Genomic DNA, 11,493 nt, shown 5'->3' on the forward strand with positions numbered 1-11,493 from the left:
TTTTATTTTTAAATAATTTATTATTAATTTATACTAAATGTTACATAATTAATAAATAACATATAATTACGTTTTTATACATATAATTATGTAATTATATTTTAATTATTTAAATATGTAACATTTAGTATAAATTGATAATAAATTATTTAAAAGTACAACAATTAGGCCATTAGCTTAATAGTCTACCATCCTTATAAAATATAGTCTAAGTTTCATTTTATTAAAAAAAATAACCCACCAGACCGAAGTTAATCAGACTAGCTGTTTAATTAATTAAATTAATTTTTTATTTAATTAACTGTTTAGTTAATTAAATTAATTAACTTTGGTCTGGTTGGCGATTTCTGTAATAAAATGAATTTGGGTTAGATCATTAAATGAATGTAGATAATTGATTAGTTGCAACAAATATATGAACAATTAGGTCAATAGTCCAATAACTCACATTTTTTTTAAAAAAATAGTTCAAGTTTCATTATATTAATTTTTTTTTTTTACCAAACTGAAGTTAATTTAATTGATTTCGGTTTGATAGACTATTTGCTTAATAAAATAATTTATATCATGTATTTATTTATACCCATTTAACGAGGATCTGGCCTTTATTATTATTATTTTATATTTGTGAACAATTGTTTGTAGGGTTATTAAGTTATATAGTCACACGATTATAGTGAATTGCGATATAACTCACATTTGATTAATTTCTTGTAAATAGCCAAGTTAACTTATTAACAAATTAATAAAAGACTTATTTAACTCAACCAAACATGTAAAAAATGTAAAAAAATGTAATTAATAAGCTCCACGTATGCAAGTTGACTATTTACAAACTATTTATCAATTTTTTGTTGTTGTTAGTAGTATTAAGCGGAGTCGCGGACCAGGAGGCAAACCCGAGCTTCAAACCCAGTGCAATAGCCCGACCAAGCCGGAAGTTCAGATCCTAACCGAACCGCAACGCCCTAAGATCTTCTTCTTCATTCGATATAATTGTTATTTGATTTCGACCACACGCAAGACAAAACTCAAACAATTTCGAGTTCTTCTCTTCAAACGTACTCTCGGACTTCTCATTCCAAGGTTCGCGCTCTTGAGTTTTTAGCTTTTATTTTTATTTGATCAATGTGTAACCGTTTGTGTTCGTGAGTTTAAGCTTGAACTTTTGATTCGATCTATGTATAACTATTTGCGTTCTTGAGTTTTAGCTCTAACTTTTGATTCGATCAATGTATCACTGTTTGCGTTCTTGTTTTGTTTGTTTATATTTTTAGTTTTTTAACCCCCTGTATTCGAAGTGTTTGATGATTTGTTTTTCTCTGGTTGTTTGTTACCAATTTTTTTTTTTTTTTTTTTTAAATTTTATATCCTGTTTGATTTACGCAAGGCTAGTTTGTTAACTTGTGTGGGTTATTTACTAGAGATAATAGCACGGCATGGAAAAACTTTCCGATTTGCCCGACGACGTGATATCGAAAATCTTTGCGTTCTTACTGGCAAAGTCGGTACTAAGGCTAAAGAGCGTCCAAAAATCATGGAATATTCTGATCAAGGCTCTCGTGAAGTCTCCGAGTTTTGTGGCGGATCATCTGTACAACAGCACCAACAGGCCTACCTCATCGTCCTTCATCTTCAACTCATCCTATCGCAAGTCGGGCTCCAATAACAGCGACAAGAAGCTGACTTTGCTCACACTCCACCACCACAACAACGGCGGTGACGACGTGGAAGTAGAACTCAGCGAAATCCCCAACCAAGTGAACGCACTTGTAGAGCGAAAAGCTGTGATCTTCACCCACTGCGATGGCATGGTCTGCATGGTCGACCCGTACGCCACGTCCGTCGAGCTCCGAAACCCGGCCACCGGAGAACTCAAGCTCCTCCCGAGCCCGGGGTACAGCAACAAACCACCGGCGTGGATAACCGATCTCTTTGCTGGGTTTGGCTATGACGCGGTTTCCCGAACTTACAAACTTGTCGTGGCCTACGAACAGCTCGGAGCTAAATTCATAGCGAAAGTGTGTACTCTGGGAGAGGACACGTGGAGAGAAGTTGAGATATCCACACAGAAGGTCGTCGCGGCCGATGTTTTCACGGGGTCTGGTCTGTGCTGCGGAGGAGTTTGTTATTGGATAGCGACCGTCTGCTATAAAACAAAGCTTCTGTTCTTCGACATGCACAGCGAGAAATTCAACTCAGTGTCGCTGCCGCAAGTCTACCGACCCGGGGAAAACAGATGGGCGAGGCGGCTAAAGCTCTTAAGGCTGGGGGACTCGCTAGCACTGTACTGTGATCCTCCTACTAAGTGCAAAACCTCCCGCCCGGTGGTGTGTGTTTGGGTAATGTCGCACGAGGACAAGCGTTGGACAGAACGTCACATGTTGGCAAAGCTCGACCGTATTGGAAAGGTGAGAGGGTTTTCGAAGACCGGGCATGAGATAATTATGCTTGGTCGACCTCGAGCAGATCGCTGCTTGGTCGCCTACAACGTTGCCCAGAAAAAGCGTCGGCGTATCTGCGAAGTCAAAACAATTGACGAGGCTCACCTTATTCCTTATGTAGACAGTTTTCTTGCACTGTGAACCATGGTTTTTTTTTTCTTCAATGTTTAATTACTATGGTTATGTATAGTTAGTCAAGGAAATATAATGTTTTGAGAACATGTGTTAACTATTAGGATGCTTGTTCTTTCATTAATTGTTTTTTAGAAAACTATTTTTGCTCTTTTTGAAATTTTGTATTGCATACAAGAGTAATGAATTATATATGAATTTACTAGGGTTTTTTTTTTTTTTTTTTTTTTTTTTTTTTTTTTTTTTTTCAATTATGTTACGCCGTTTAAAATAGGGAAAAAAAATTCTACACCATATATTTTAATTCTTGTGAAAAGTACATAATTTTTTTTACACAAATATTTCTAAATTCATGTCATTTTACCAAAATTAATCAAAACTGGAAATTTGACAGTTTTATTATTAAATTACTAGTGCAAAGACTATAATACCTTTTAAAACTATGTGACAGATCTATCACGAAATACAACATTTTGTAACAATTTGGTTACAGACTTTAAAAGACTAGTGCAAAGACTATAATACCCTTTAAAACTCTGTGACAGATCTATCACGAAATATAACATTTTGTAACAATTTGATTACAGAATTTCGTGAACAATTTTAAACTTTTGTGATAGATTGGTCATGAAATACAGCATTGTAAACGATTTTAAATTTTCATAACAGTATCGGTCACAAAAAAAAAAGTCACGAAATAAAATATTTATGAGAAAATAACTCACTCTCTTTATGTTAATAATAAAGCTGTCAAATTTTAGTTTTGGTTGATTATGATAAAGTGACCTGAATTTAATAATATTTGTGTCAAAAACGTGAATTGCCACACCATAGGTGAAGTTGTAAAAAAAAGTCAAGTATTAGTCCAACCCATTTCCTAAAATCACTCGTGGCCCTAACCGTTTTGAGCCTGAGGAGTAAGACGGACATAGAAGCCCATGGCTCCGGGGGATGGGCTAGCCCCAATGGGCCTAACGAGTCAGAAATTTTTTATTATAGAATATTAAGGGCATATGGACAAAGTTATGAGTAAATTAAGAGCACCTTCTTTTTTCCTATAAAAAAAAAATCTTACATACCTAGCAGTAAATAGAGGAGAGATAATATAATTGAGCCTATTTTAATGGGTCAATTAGATATATAACCATATTTACATTTACTTTTGCCATTCGGTCGATATTTAGTAAGTTTTTGGTAAATATCCATGACTCGTCATTTACACATGTGAATTGAGAGAAAGAGAGAGTATGACATCGTACAGACCTATGAATTTCATCGTACGACATTATACGTTTCATTAAGTTCAATGTATCCTATCATATTTCATCTCCAATTTCAAAATCTTAACTTTCTAAATCCGACCAAAATCAGCCAAAATCAACACAAATCTTATAAATACTAACTCCTAATATCTATTCTAACTATATTCAATGAGATTTAACAAGAAAGTCATTGAGAAACTCACCTTTTTCATCGTTTTGAGAGCTCCGGATTTTGGGCCTCCACCACCGTCGGAATTCGAAGATGTTCCATCATACGCCATTGTATCATGTTGTATTCCGTTGTACAATATCGTATGGAATCATACGAAATTTTTTTGGGTTGAGAGAGAGAGAGAGAAATCGAATGAGAGAGAGTGAATAAGAGGGAGAGACCAAAATTTTCAAATATTGGTCAGAGGAGTATTTTTGTCTACTTTTAATCCAAAAGTCCATATTTGTATATTTTAAAAAATGAGGTCTAATCTTTATATTTATTTAATTTTTAGGTCCAATTAATGAAATCTCGTTACAATCGTCTTTTCTTTTATTTTTGTATAAATAAAAAATAGTCCCCAGAGCTGAGCATACACGCCTTCAGCGAATTGTCGAATCTTCAAAAACCAAAAATTTCGAGAGAAAGAAGCGCTTTAATGTCTGTATTGTGAATGTGTTATCTTGAAAACACAGAGTCGCTAGCTCAATTCCTCAATTAGCTTAAACCCTATAAAAACTAGGGTTTCTCCATCGGTATTCGACGCAATAGCCATGGAAGCTGCCGTGGTCGACGCTGGCTCCAAGCTCCTCAAAGCCGGTCCCGCCATTCCCGACCAAGCTCCTTCGATGGTGTTTATCCTTCAACTTACTCTTCTGTGTAATTCGATTCGATTACACGGTCAGTTTGATGAGAAAGTTGGGAAATTAATTCGTCTTTTGTAACTTGTTCAGATAATTCCCACGCAAATGAAGCGAGTGCCCGAAGATGGAATATTGAACGACAGTCCTTCCGCGGACGATTTCACAGTGGATCCCGTGTCGCGGGGTATTATTAAGGATTGGGACGCCATGGAAGACCTATTGCACCACGTGCTGTACACTGGCCTTGGATGGGAAATGGGCAACGAAGGACAGATTCTATTTACCGACCCTCTTTGCACCCCCAAGGTTAGTTGATATGGTTAAGTCACTCTTGTTTCTCAACATTTTACTTTAAAATGTAAGTGAGACGATTCTTTGTTTTCAGTCTGCCAGAGAACAGCTGGTGCAACTGATGTTTGAAACGTTTAACATATCGGGATTCTATGCGTCAGAGCAAGCGGTGCTGTCTCTCTATGCAGTGGGAAGAATATCTGGATGCACAGTTGACATTGGCCATGGAAAGATAGGTAAGAACAAACCATCCATTATCTTTGTCGTCATCAGTGTTATGATCTCTCTGAACCCCATGATACTGAAATTTTAACATAGGTTTAGTCAGGATTACTTGACACCTTCTGTGCTAATGAAAATCTAATTTTAAAGGGCATTTGATCTGTACATCTCGGCCATGAAAACACAGTGGATTTGGAGTGGTTGTGTCAGTACAGTTGAGAAATGAGTGAATTTCCCCTCAGGTTGTACGTCTCTGACGTAGAAGCTAATTCCATCTGATGGTGGTATAAAAATCTAAATGATTCAGTTCATATTAATCAGTATACTCGCAAAGTTTGTGTAGTTTTTTGATATATCGAAGACTTGCAGTCTTAATCTATTGATGGGTATTTCCCAATTTCTAACCAGAAATGTCTGTCTCTATGTTAGTTGATTCCATAGTCACAGAAATCTATTTATTGTTGCATGGTTAAATCTCACTGGCAGTCATAATCACCTAAAAGGTTTCCGAAATTTTGTGCTGCTGCCTATCTCCCATCTAAAAAAATTTCTGTTACTTTTGTTACTTAATCTCTTTTATAAACCTTGGGGAAAGCCAAAAAAAAAAAAAAAAAAATCCAAATTTGACCACTTCATTCTCTTCTCTCAACCACCTTTCTCCAGATATTGCACCTGTAATAGAAGGTGCTGTTCATCACATTGCCAGTAGAAGATTTGAAATGGGAGGGCTTGATTTGACAAAGTTACTTGCACAAGAGCTTGGAAAATCCAATCCACTTGTTAACATCAGTCTGTCGGATATCGAGAGAATTAAGGAGCTATATTCGTGTTGTGCCGATGACGATCTTGCGTACGAAAAGCTACAAAAATCGTGCCAGACAGAGACGCATACACTTCCTGATGGACAGGTCCATGTTTTACCATGGCCGCCAAGCTAAAAAGATTATCGATCTTATATTTCTTCTGTTTCCATATTAAAGTTGATTGCCGATTTTTTACTTTTTTCAGGTTATAACGATTGGAAAAGAAAGATATACGGTTGGTGAGGCTTTATTCCAACCATCTATATTGGGTTTAGAGGCCCATGGAATTGTTGAGCAGCTCGTTCGTAGTATTTCTGCAGTATCATCTGATAATCACCGACAGTTACTAGAAAACACAGTATTATGTGGGGGCACGGTATCCATGACTGGTGAGTTCATAAATTGGGTTTATGGCATGATGTTCATCTCTGCTATGCGTAGTAGATAAGTGCTAATCTTGTTATGTTGTTTGTTTTTATTTTTAGTTTTTAATAATAATAAAAAAAAATGGATGATTAACTTAGGTAGGTTTATATTATTTGTTAATACTAAACCAAAGATGAGGAGGGCACTGATTCGGACAAAGTTTCAGTATTTAGATTTATCTTTTTATTTATTCAGAAACCAAAACTGTATATCCAGGCACTCACTGGCATTTTGTTTTAGGTTTTGAGGAAAGGTTTCAGAAAGAAGCTGGTCTATGCTCATCTGCTGTTCGTCCTGCTCTAGTTAAGGTAAATATACAATCAAAATGCCATTTTTTCTTATCGTTAAATTCAATAAGTAAAAAGAGGGATCTATTCATGAACATATAGGCTCTGGCCAAACTCAAACTTCACATCCGTCTGATTGATTCACAAAAAATTTCACATTACTGAACTCCGTTAATCATATTCTTGGGGTGACGCGAAGAAAGAATAACCCGTCTGTTTTGAATATTTAATTATTTGTTGATGTCCAGGCTCCAGAATATATGCCGGAGAACTTGACGATGTACTCTGCATGGGTGGGTGGAGCAATACTTGCAAAAGTCGTGTTCCCGCAGAATCAACACGTCACTAAGGCTGACTACGACGAAACTGGACCTTCCATTGTGCACCGAAAATGTTTTTAGGAACACTTTTCCATACATTCTATAATATCTATTTCCTTTCTGGAAGTCTAACTGGATAGGTTCATAGACCATGGATGTAAGAAAGCTAATATTTATTTCTCCTTTTGATGTATTCTGGGCTTTTATGTACAATTATGTGATTTTGGTTGCTTTAATCTCAACTAAAAACTGGCTAGAGCTCCGAAAATTGACCCGGAATTGAAGGTTACAAGGCCTTGCTACTGGTACTTTTAAGTGTGGAAAAACCAGAGATTAGAAATTCATACTAATTGCGGCATAACAAAATAACGAAAATTATAGAGCACATCTCAAATTTGGGAAATGGGTAGTAATAATGTCAATTGTTTGTCACTTGCTAAAAATCAATAAAAACTCAAATATTGATATATTTAGTATGACAGAATCGAATTAATTAATTCGTGATCAATTTAGTATTAAATGTGTCAATATTTGGATTTTGGTTGATTTTTGGTAAGCTATTAATATCCCCTCAACTTTTGTTGCTTCACAATTACAAGTGAGAATTGCTTTCAATCAAAACATATAATCATGTCATTATTTTGAATCAAACATATACTAAAAAGTACGTATAAATTCAAAAAAAGAAGTAGTGGAAGGAAAAGAAGAATGAAGGTTTACAACAAACTTTTTTTCTTTCTTTTTGATTCAAGATAACACCAGACAATTAGAGCTGCTAGGGTGATTAAAGTTGGAATATAATATTAGATCTAAATCAAATAAAGAGGAGTGAGAGCAGTGAATCCATTCAATTATGTTTTGCACTTTTCATATAGAATTCCGTAGCTTGAGCTATCATAGTCAGTCATAGTCATGGGATCATTGGAAGAACTAGAGGAGATATTCGGCGAGGCAAGGGTGGAATATAGTGGAAACCATTCGGTTGGAGCAGAGCGACGTCGTTTCGTGTTCCACGTTCACGCCGTCGACTCTTCGCATCTCGCGATCCACGTCACCGATTTCCGCTCCAACACTTGGGAGTCCATTCGCTCTCTGCTTCACCTGGAAGACCTGGTCATAACTTCGTTCTTCTCATTTTGAAATATTTGTTTCTCTTCCATTTCGTTTCTGTTTGTTTATACGGCAATGTCCAAAATTTGCAGAGGGATGACATTGGAATTGGAGGCTCTTTCTACGAGTTCATGGAGTATTTTATGTCTTCCTTCAAGTCGCAAGATGTCAAGCTTGTTCTTCAAGGAGATTTGACCTCTGACTCTGGTTCTATTCACATTTCTTTGCTCTTAATTATGTAAATTCAGTTTCTTTTCAAGAGGGGCTTCTAAACAAGTTCTGACAAATTGAATGCCTTTGTTGTGGTTGTATATTAGGTGATGGGTGCGCGAGATTAGTTGCTCAGAAGAGAAAAGGAATGCCTGTAATATCAATTTCTCTGAAAAAACTTACAGCCTCCGCTGCCACTGAAGCCACCGCGAATTTGTCTCTTCAACTCTTCCAAGCATACAAAAACACTGATGAGTTACGTGTGAAAGGTAATTTTGTCTCTCTTAGTAAACGAAAATGACAACGATGTCTATGGGTTAAGTGGTTTAACTTCCATTTGTTGGGCGTCTAGATAGAGATTGCTCTGCTCGGTTGATGAATGAGAGATCTGACGAGCAGGTATGGCTTCTGCTATTTGCACTTTACACTTTGAGCTACTTATGTGATGCTATTGCTTTTGATTTAGTGTTATTAGGTGATAATTCCCTTTCGGTTTTGTAAAAACCCTGTTTTTTACCCATATATCTTTGTGCTTGTTCATTTGTAATCATGCATAGGATTGTTACCTAGAATTCAATTGGGTGAATTTGGGGGATTGATTACTTGGTTTGGTCAAAAGTTCACGTAAATTCCATGATCAGGAGATTAGTGAAAGCATTAAGAGCCAATCAGAGCAGTATTCAAAGAGAAAAAAGTTACAAGGTGCGAATACTTCCGATGATGCTGATGCTCACACCGTATCAAATAATGGCTTGCAATCCCCAGGTATGTAAATTCTTTTCATTTTGCTGGGGTCAACTTTTCTCATTGCCTTGAAAAGAGACTACTTCCGTTTTTGGTAATAGAAACGAAAAAGAGATACAAAGGAGAAGAAAAAGGAAAAAAGAAAAAAAAATGGAGGGGAGGATTACTCGTACAAAGCAAAAGTGAAATCCCTAAATAAATTCGAAAGAGCATAAAACTGGAAAACATTACAGCCCACGTGAAGCCACATGGCTATATCACGTTTAATCCTCTCCACGCCTGAGGTGGGGAAGTGTAGGGAAGGAGGGGAAGCGCTCAAGGATTGGAACATAGAACGTAAAAGAAAAGTCCTTTTCATCCTCAACCCAACACCTTCTATCCCAAAGCCTACCCGGTCTAACTTGCCTCACAGATACAGATTTCTTCTGATTCTCTATCGGTCAAGCTCTAGAGGAGATAGAAACTCCATGAAACCTTCACGAACACTGTCGATGGAGGCGAAAATATTGATGTGAGCGTTATGAAAATATCGAAGGCGCGCAAGATGAAGAAAAGCCTTCCTTCAGCCCCTGACCTACTTACAACACATCCTCCCAGAATCTAACCACAATGTCGTCCCGTACCTTCGACGAGACCTATTTATAACACAATCTAGCGGTTGAGAAAATAAATTTCCTTAAGCAATGATTCCTAAAATCACAGGGGTTCTCTTCTCCCAATAGAGTCCAACCCGTATAAGATTCCGCCCCGGGAGCCGCTGAGCTGGGTTTCCAAGAGGGGTGCGGGCCCCATGTCTCCTAGGCTCAGTCTATTTCTTGTGGGATCAAATTGGCGAATTCTCGGTAATCTTTATTAGAAATTACCTTGGTGTAAAGCCCTCAACAACCTGACAGCATCAGTGGCGGAAGCAAGCTTCATGCATGCCAAAAGGCGAGCACAGCCGAAGTGGGCTCGCTTGTCGCTCAAGTGGATATTATCGGTCTCCGGAGTTTGAGAGTGATGAAACACCTCTATAGAGAGCCCTTTCTAGGTTCAACCCAATTACTCATCCATCAGCTTTCTCCATCTCAGCTGATGAGGTCTTTCTGGCACGAAATCGCTTCTTCCATCCCCGTTAACCACCTTCATTACCTGAGACAACTCTCTCTATTTTTTTTACTAAGACGTTGACCAAGAGCACATGTTGAAGGACTTATCCTCAAAATGGTCAGCCAAGCGTACAATTGGACTCTTTCTATGCTTACACAGAACCTTTTCGATTCTGGCCAAATGCTAGCCTTTATATTATTAGCAATAAAATAAAAAAAAGGTTTACTTTGGCGCAGATTGTATTTGAACTTTTATGATTGTGCTGTTTAGCTCATTAATCTTCTTCTTCTTCTTCTTTTTATTTTTTATTTTTATTTTTTTTATTTTTTTTAAGTATTTTGGCTTCTTGGTCGTTCTTGAAAAAAATTAATTTGTTTCATAAAAAACTCAGTACGACTTAAAACACATGTATAAAGCAAAATAAGTTGTTATAATTTGATAAGTATCATTTTAACCAAATAATGCCCTAATAATCGAAAATTGCTCTGATGATGAAATAATGCTCTCATACAATTTAGTTACTTTCTTTGATAAAATGAACAAGATTATTTGGTTTGTGTATATGCTTAAAGTTGTTTAGGTATTGAATTTTATGGAAAAAAAAATTGATTTATTTTAGAAAAGGACAAAACAAGGACTATATCAATAGATCAATGCTCCAAAAAAGGGTTAAGGACTCAAATGACATAATCATAAAAATAAGCAAAAAACAAAACTAGAGTAAGAGGAGAGAGAACAGGGATAAACTTGTGATTCAATATAAAATGAGCAGGGTTAAGGATTTGTTTTATATATATATTTTTCAAAAGACACATGATGGTAAGAAAATATGTTGCTTACTATTTTGAACTTCAGAAAAACAAGCGCCGCGGGAAAATGCGTCAACAAAAGTTGCGAGTCGTGTTGTACCGGCATATCGAAGGTTGGGATACCTTTATGCATTGTACTTATTTATGTTTCAGAACCTATATCACCGACTGTAGTAATGAATAATTTCTTTTGACAACTGAATGATAGGGCGAGAGTTCGAGGAGCCCTTCTGCAGGATACTGAAGATACTGAAGATAAGAAGCAATGACATTAGTCTCTTTGAATAACTAATTCTCTAGATGAAACTAGGTTGAAAATGACAATATAATTTATAATCGCAAGGCTGGAGACATTATTACGCTTGTGAACGCTAATTATGCAAATGATTTTTTATGACACTAGTTGTTTACCTTGTAAGTAATAGCGCCTGTTATCGCAGGATATTTGAATTGAAGGTCGGTACATATTGTACGTGTTTAGAGAGAATG

General features: G+C 36.5%; 3 protein-coding genes across 3 annotated transcripts; all 3 read left to right on the plus strand.

Moving 5' to 3' along the window:
- The first annotated feature begins 877 nt into the window (after positions 1-877).
- Positions 878-2,676, plus strand: LOC149385089 (putative F-box protein At1g32420). Its single transcript, XM_089626867.1, has 2 exons — positions 878-1,086; positions 1,425-2,676. The coding sequence occupies exon 2, from the start codon at positions 1,440-1,442 to the stop codon at positions 2,583-2,585; it is 1,146 nt and encodes a 381-aa protein (XP_089482993.1). The 5' UTR covers positions 878-1,086; positions 1,425-1,439; the 3' UTR covers positions 2,586-2,676.
- A 1,701-nt stretch (positions 2,677-4,377) lies between these two features.
- ARP7 (actin-related protein 7) lies at positions 4,378-7,321 on the plus strand. The gene is made up of 7 exons (XM_089627406.1): positions 4,378-4,681; positions 4,784-4,999; positions 5,079-5,220; positions 5,870-6,114; positions 6,215-6,398; positions 6,676-6,743; positions 6,971-7,321. The coding sequence occupies exons 1-7, from the start codon at positions 4,604-4,606 to the stop codon at positions 7,121-7,123; spliced, it is 1,086 nt and encodes a 361-aa protein (XP_089483532.1). The 5' UTR covers positions 4,378-4,603; the 3' UTR covers positions 7,124-7,321.
- A 412-nt stretch (positions 7,322-7,733) lies between these two features.
- LOC149385091 (U2 small nuclear ribonucleoprotein auxiliary factor-like protein) lies at positions 7,734-11,403 on the plus strand. Its single transcript, XM_089626812.1, has 7 exons — positions 7,734-8,155; positions 8,245-8,359; positions 8,470-8,631; positions 8,715-8,761; positions 9,004-9,127; positions 11,051-11,117; positions 11,213-11,403. Exons 1-7 carry the CDS (start codon positions 7,955-7,957, stop codon positions 11,271-11,273), a joined length of 777 nt encoding a protein of 258 aa, XP_089482938.1. The 5' UTR covers positions 7,734-7,954; the 3' UTR covers positions 11,274-11,403.
- Positions 11,404-11,493: the final 90 nt, after the last annotated feature.

The sequence above is a fragment of the Urtica dioica genome, chromosome 9 (genome assembly GCF_054948205.1).
Source record: "Urtica dioica subsp. dioica isolate 48M chromosome 9, U.dioica_male_clone48M_v1_H2, whole genome shotgun sequence".
In the NCBI taxonomy this organism is placed as follows: domain Eukaryota; kingdom Viridiplantae; phylum Streptophyta; class Magnoliopsida; order Rosales; family Urticaceae; genus Urtica; species Urtica dioica.

What these genes read in the sequence shown, in the direction of transcription:
- LOC149385089 (XM_089626867.1), top strand. Translation starts at nt 1,440, where the DNA reads ATGGAAAAACTTTCCGATTTGCCCGACGACGTGATATCGAAAATCTTT.
- ARP7 (XM_089627406.1), top strand. Translation starts at nt 4,604, where the DNA reads ATGGAAGCTGCCGTGGTCGACGCTGGCTCCAAGCTCCTCAAAGCCGGT. An exon ending in CCGACCAAGCTCCTTCGATG is followed by an intron (nt 4,682 to 4,783) that starts GTGTTTATCCTT and finishes TAACTTGTTCAG; the next exon opens with ATAATTCCCACGCAAATGAA. An exon ending in TTCGTCCTGCTCTAGTTAAG is followed by an intron (nt 6,744 to 6,970) that starts GTAAATATACAA and finishes GTTGATGTCCAG; the next exon opens with GCTCCAGAATATATGCCGGA.
- LOC149385091 (XM_089626812.1), top strand. Translation starts at nt 7,955, where the DNA reads ATGGGATCATTGGAAGAACTAGAGGAGATATTCGGCGAGGCAAGGGTG. An exon ending in TGCTTCACCTGGAAGACCTG is followed by an intron (nt 8,156 to 8,244) that starts GTCATAACTTCG and finishes CAAAATTTGCAG; the next exon opens with AGGGATGACATTGGAATTGG. An exon ending in AGATTTGACCTCTGACTCTG is followed by an intron (nt 8,360 to 8,469) that starts GTTCTATTCACA and finishes GTTGTATATTAG; the next exon opens with GTGATGGGTGCGCGAGATTA.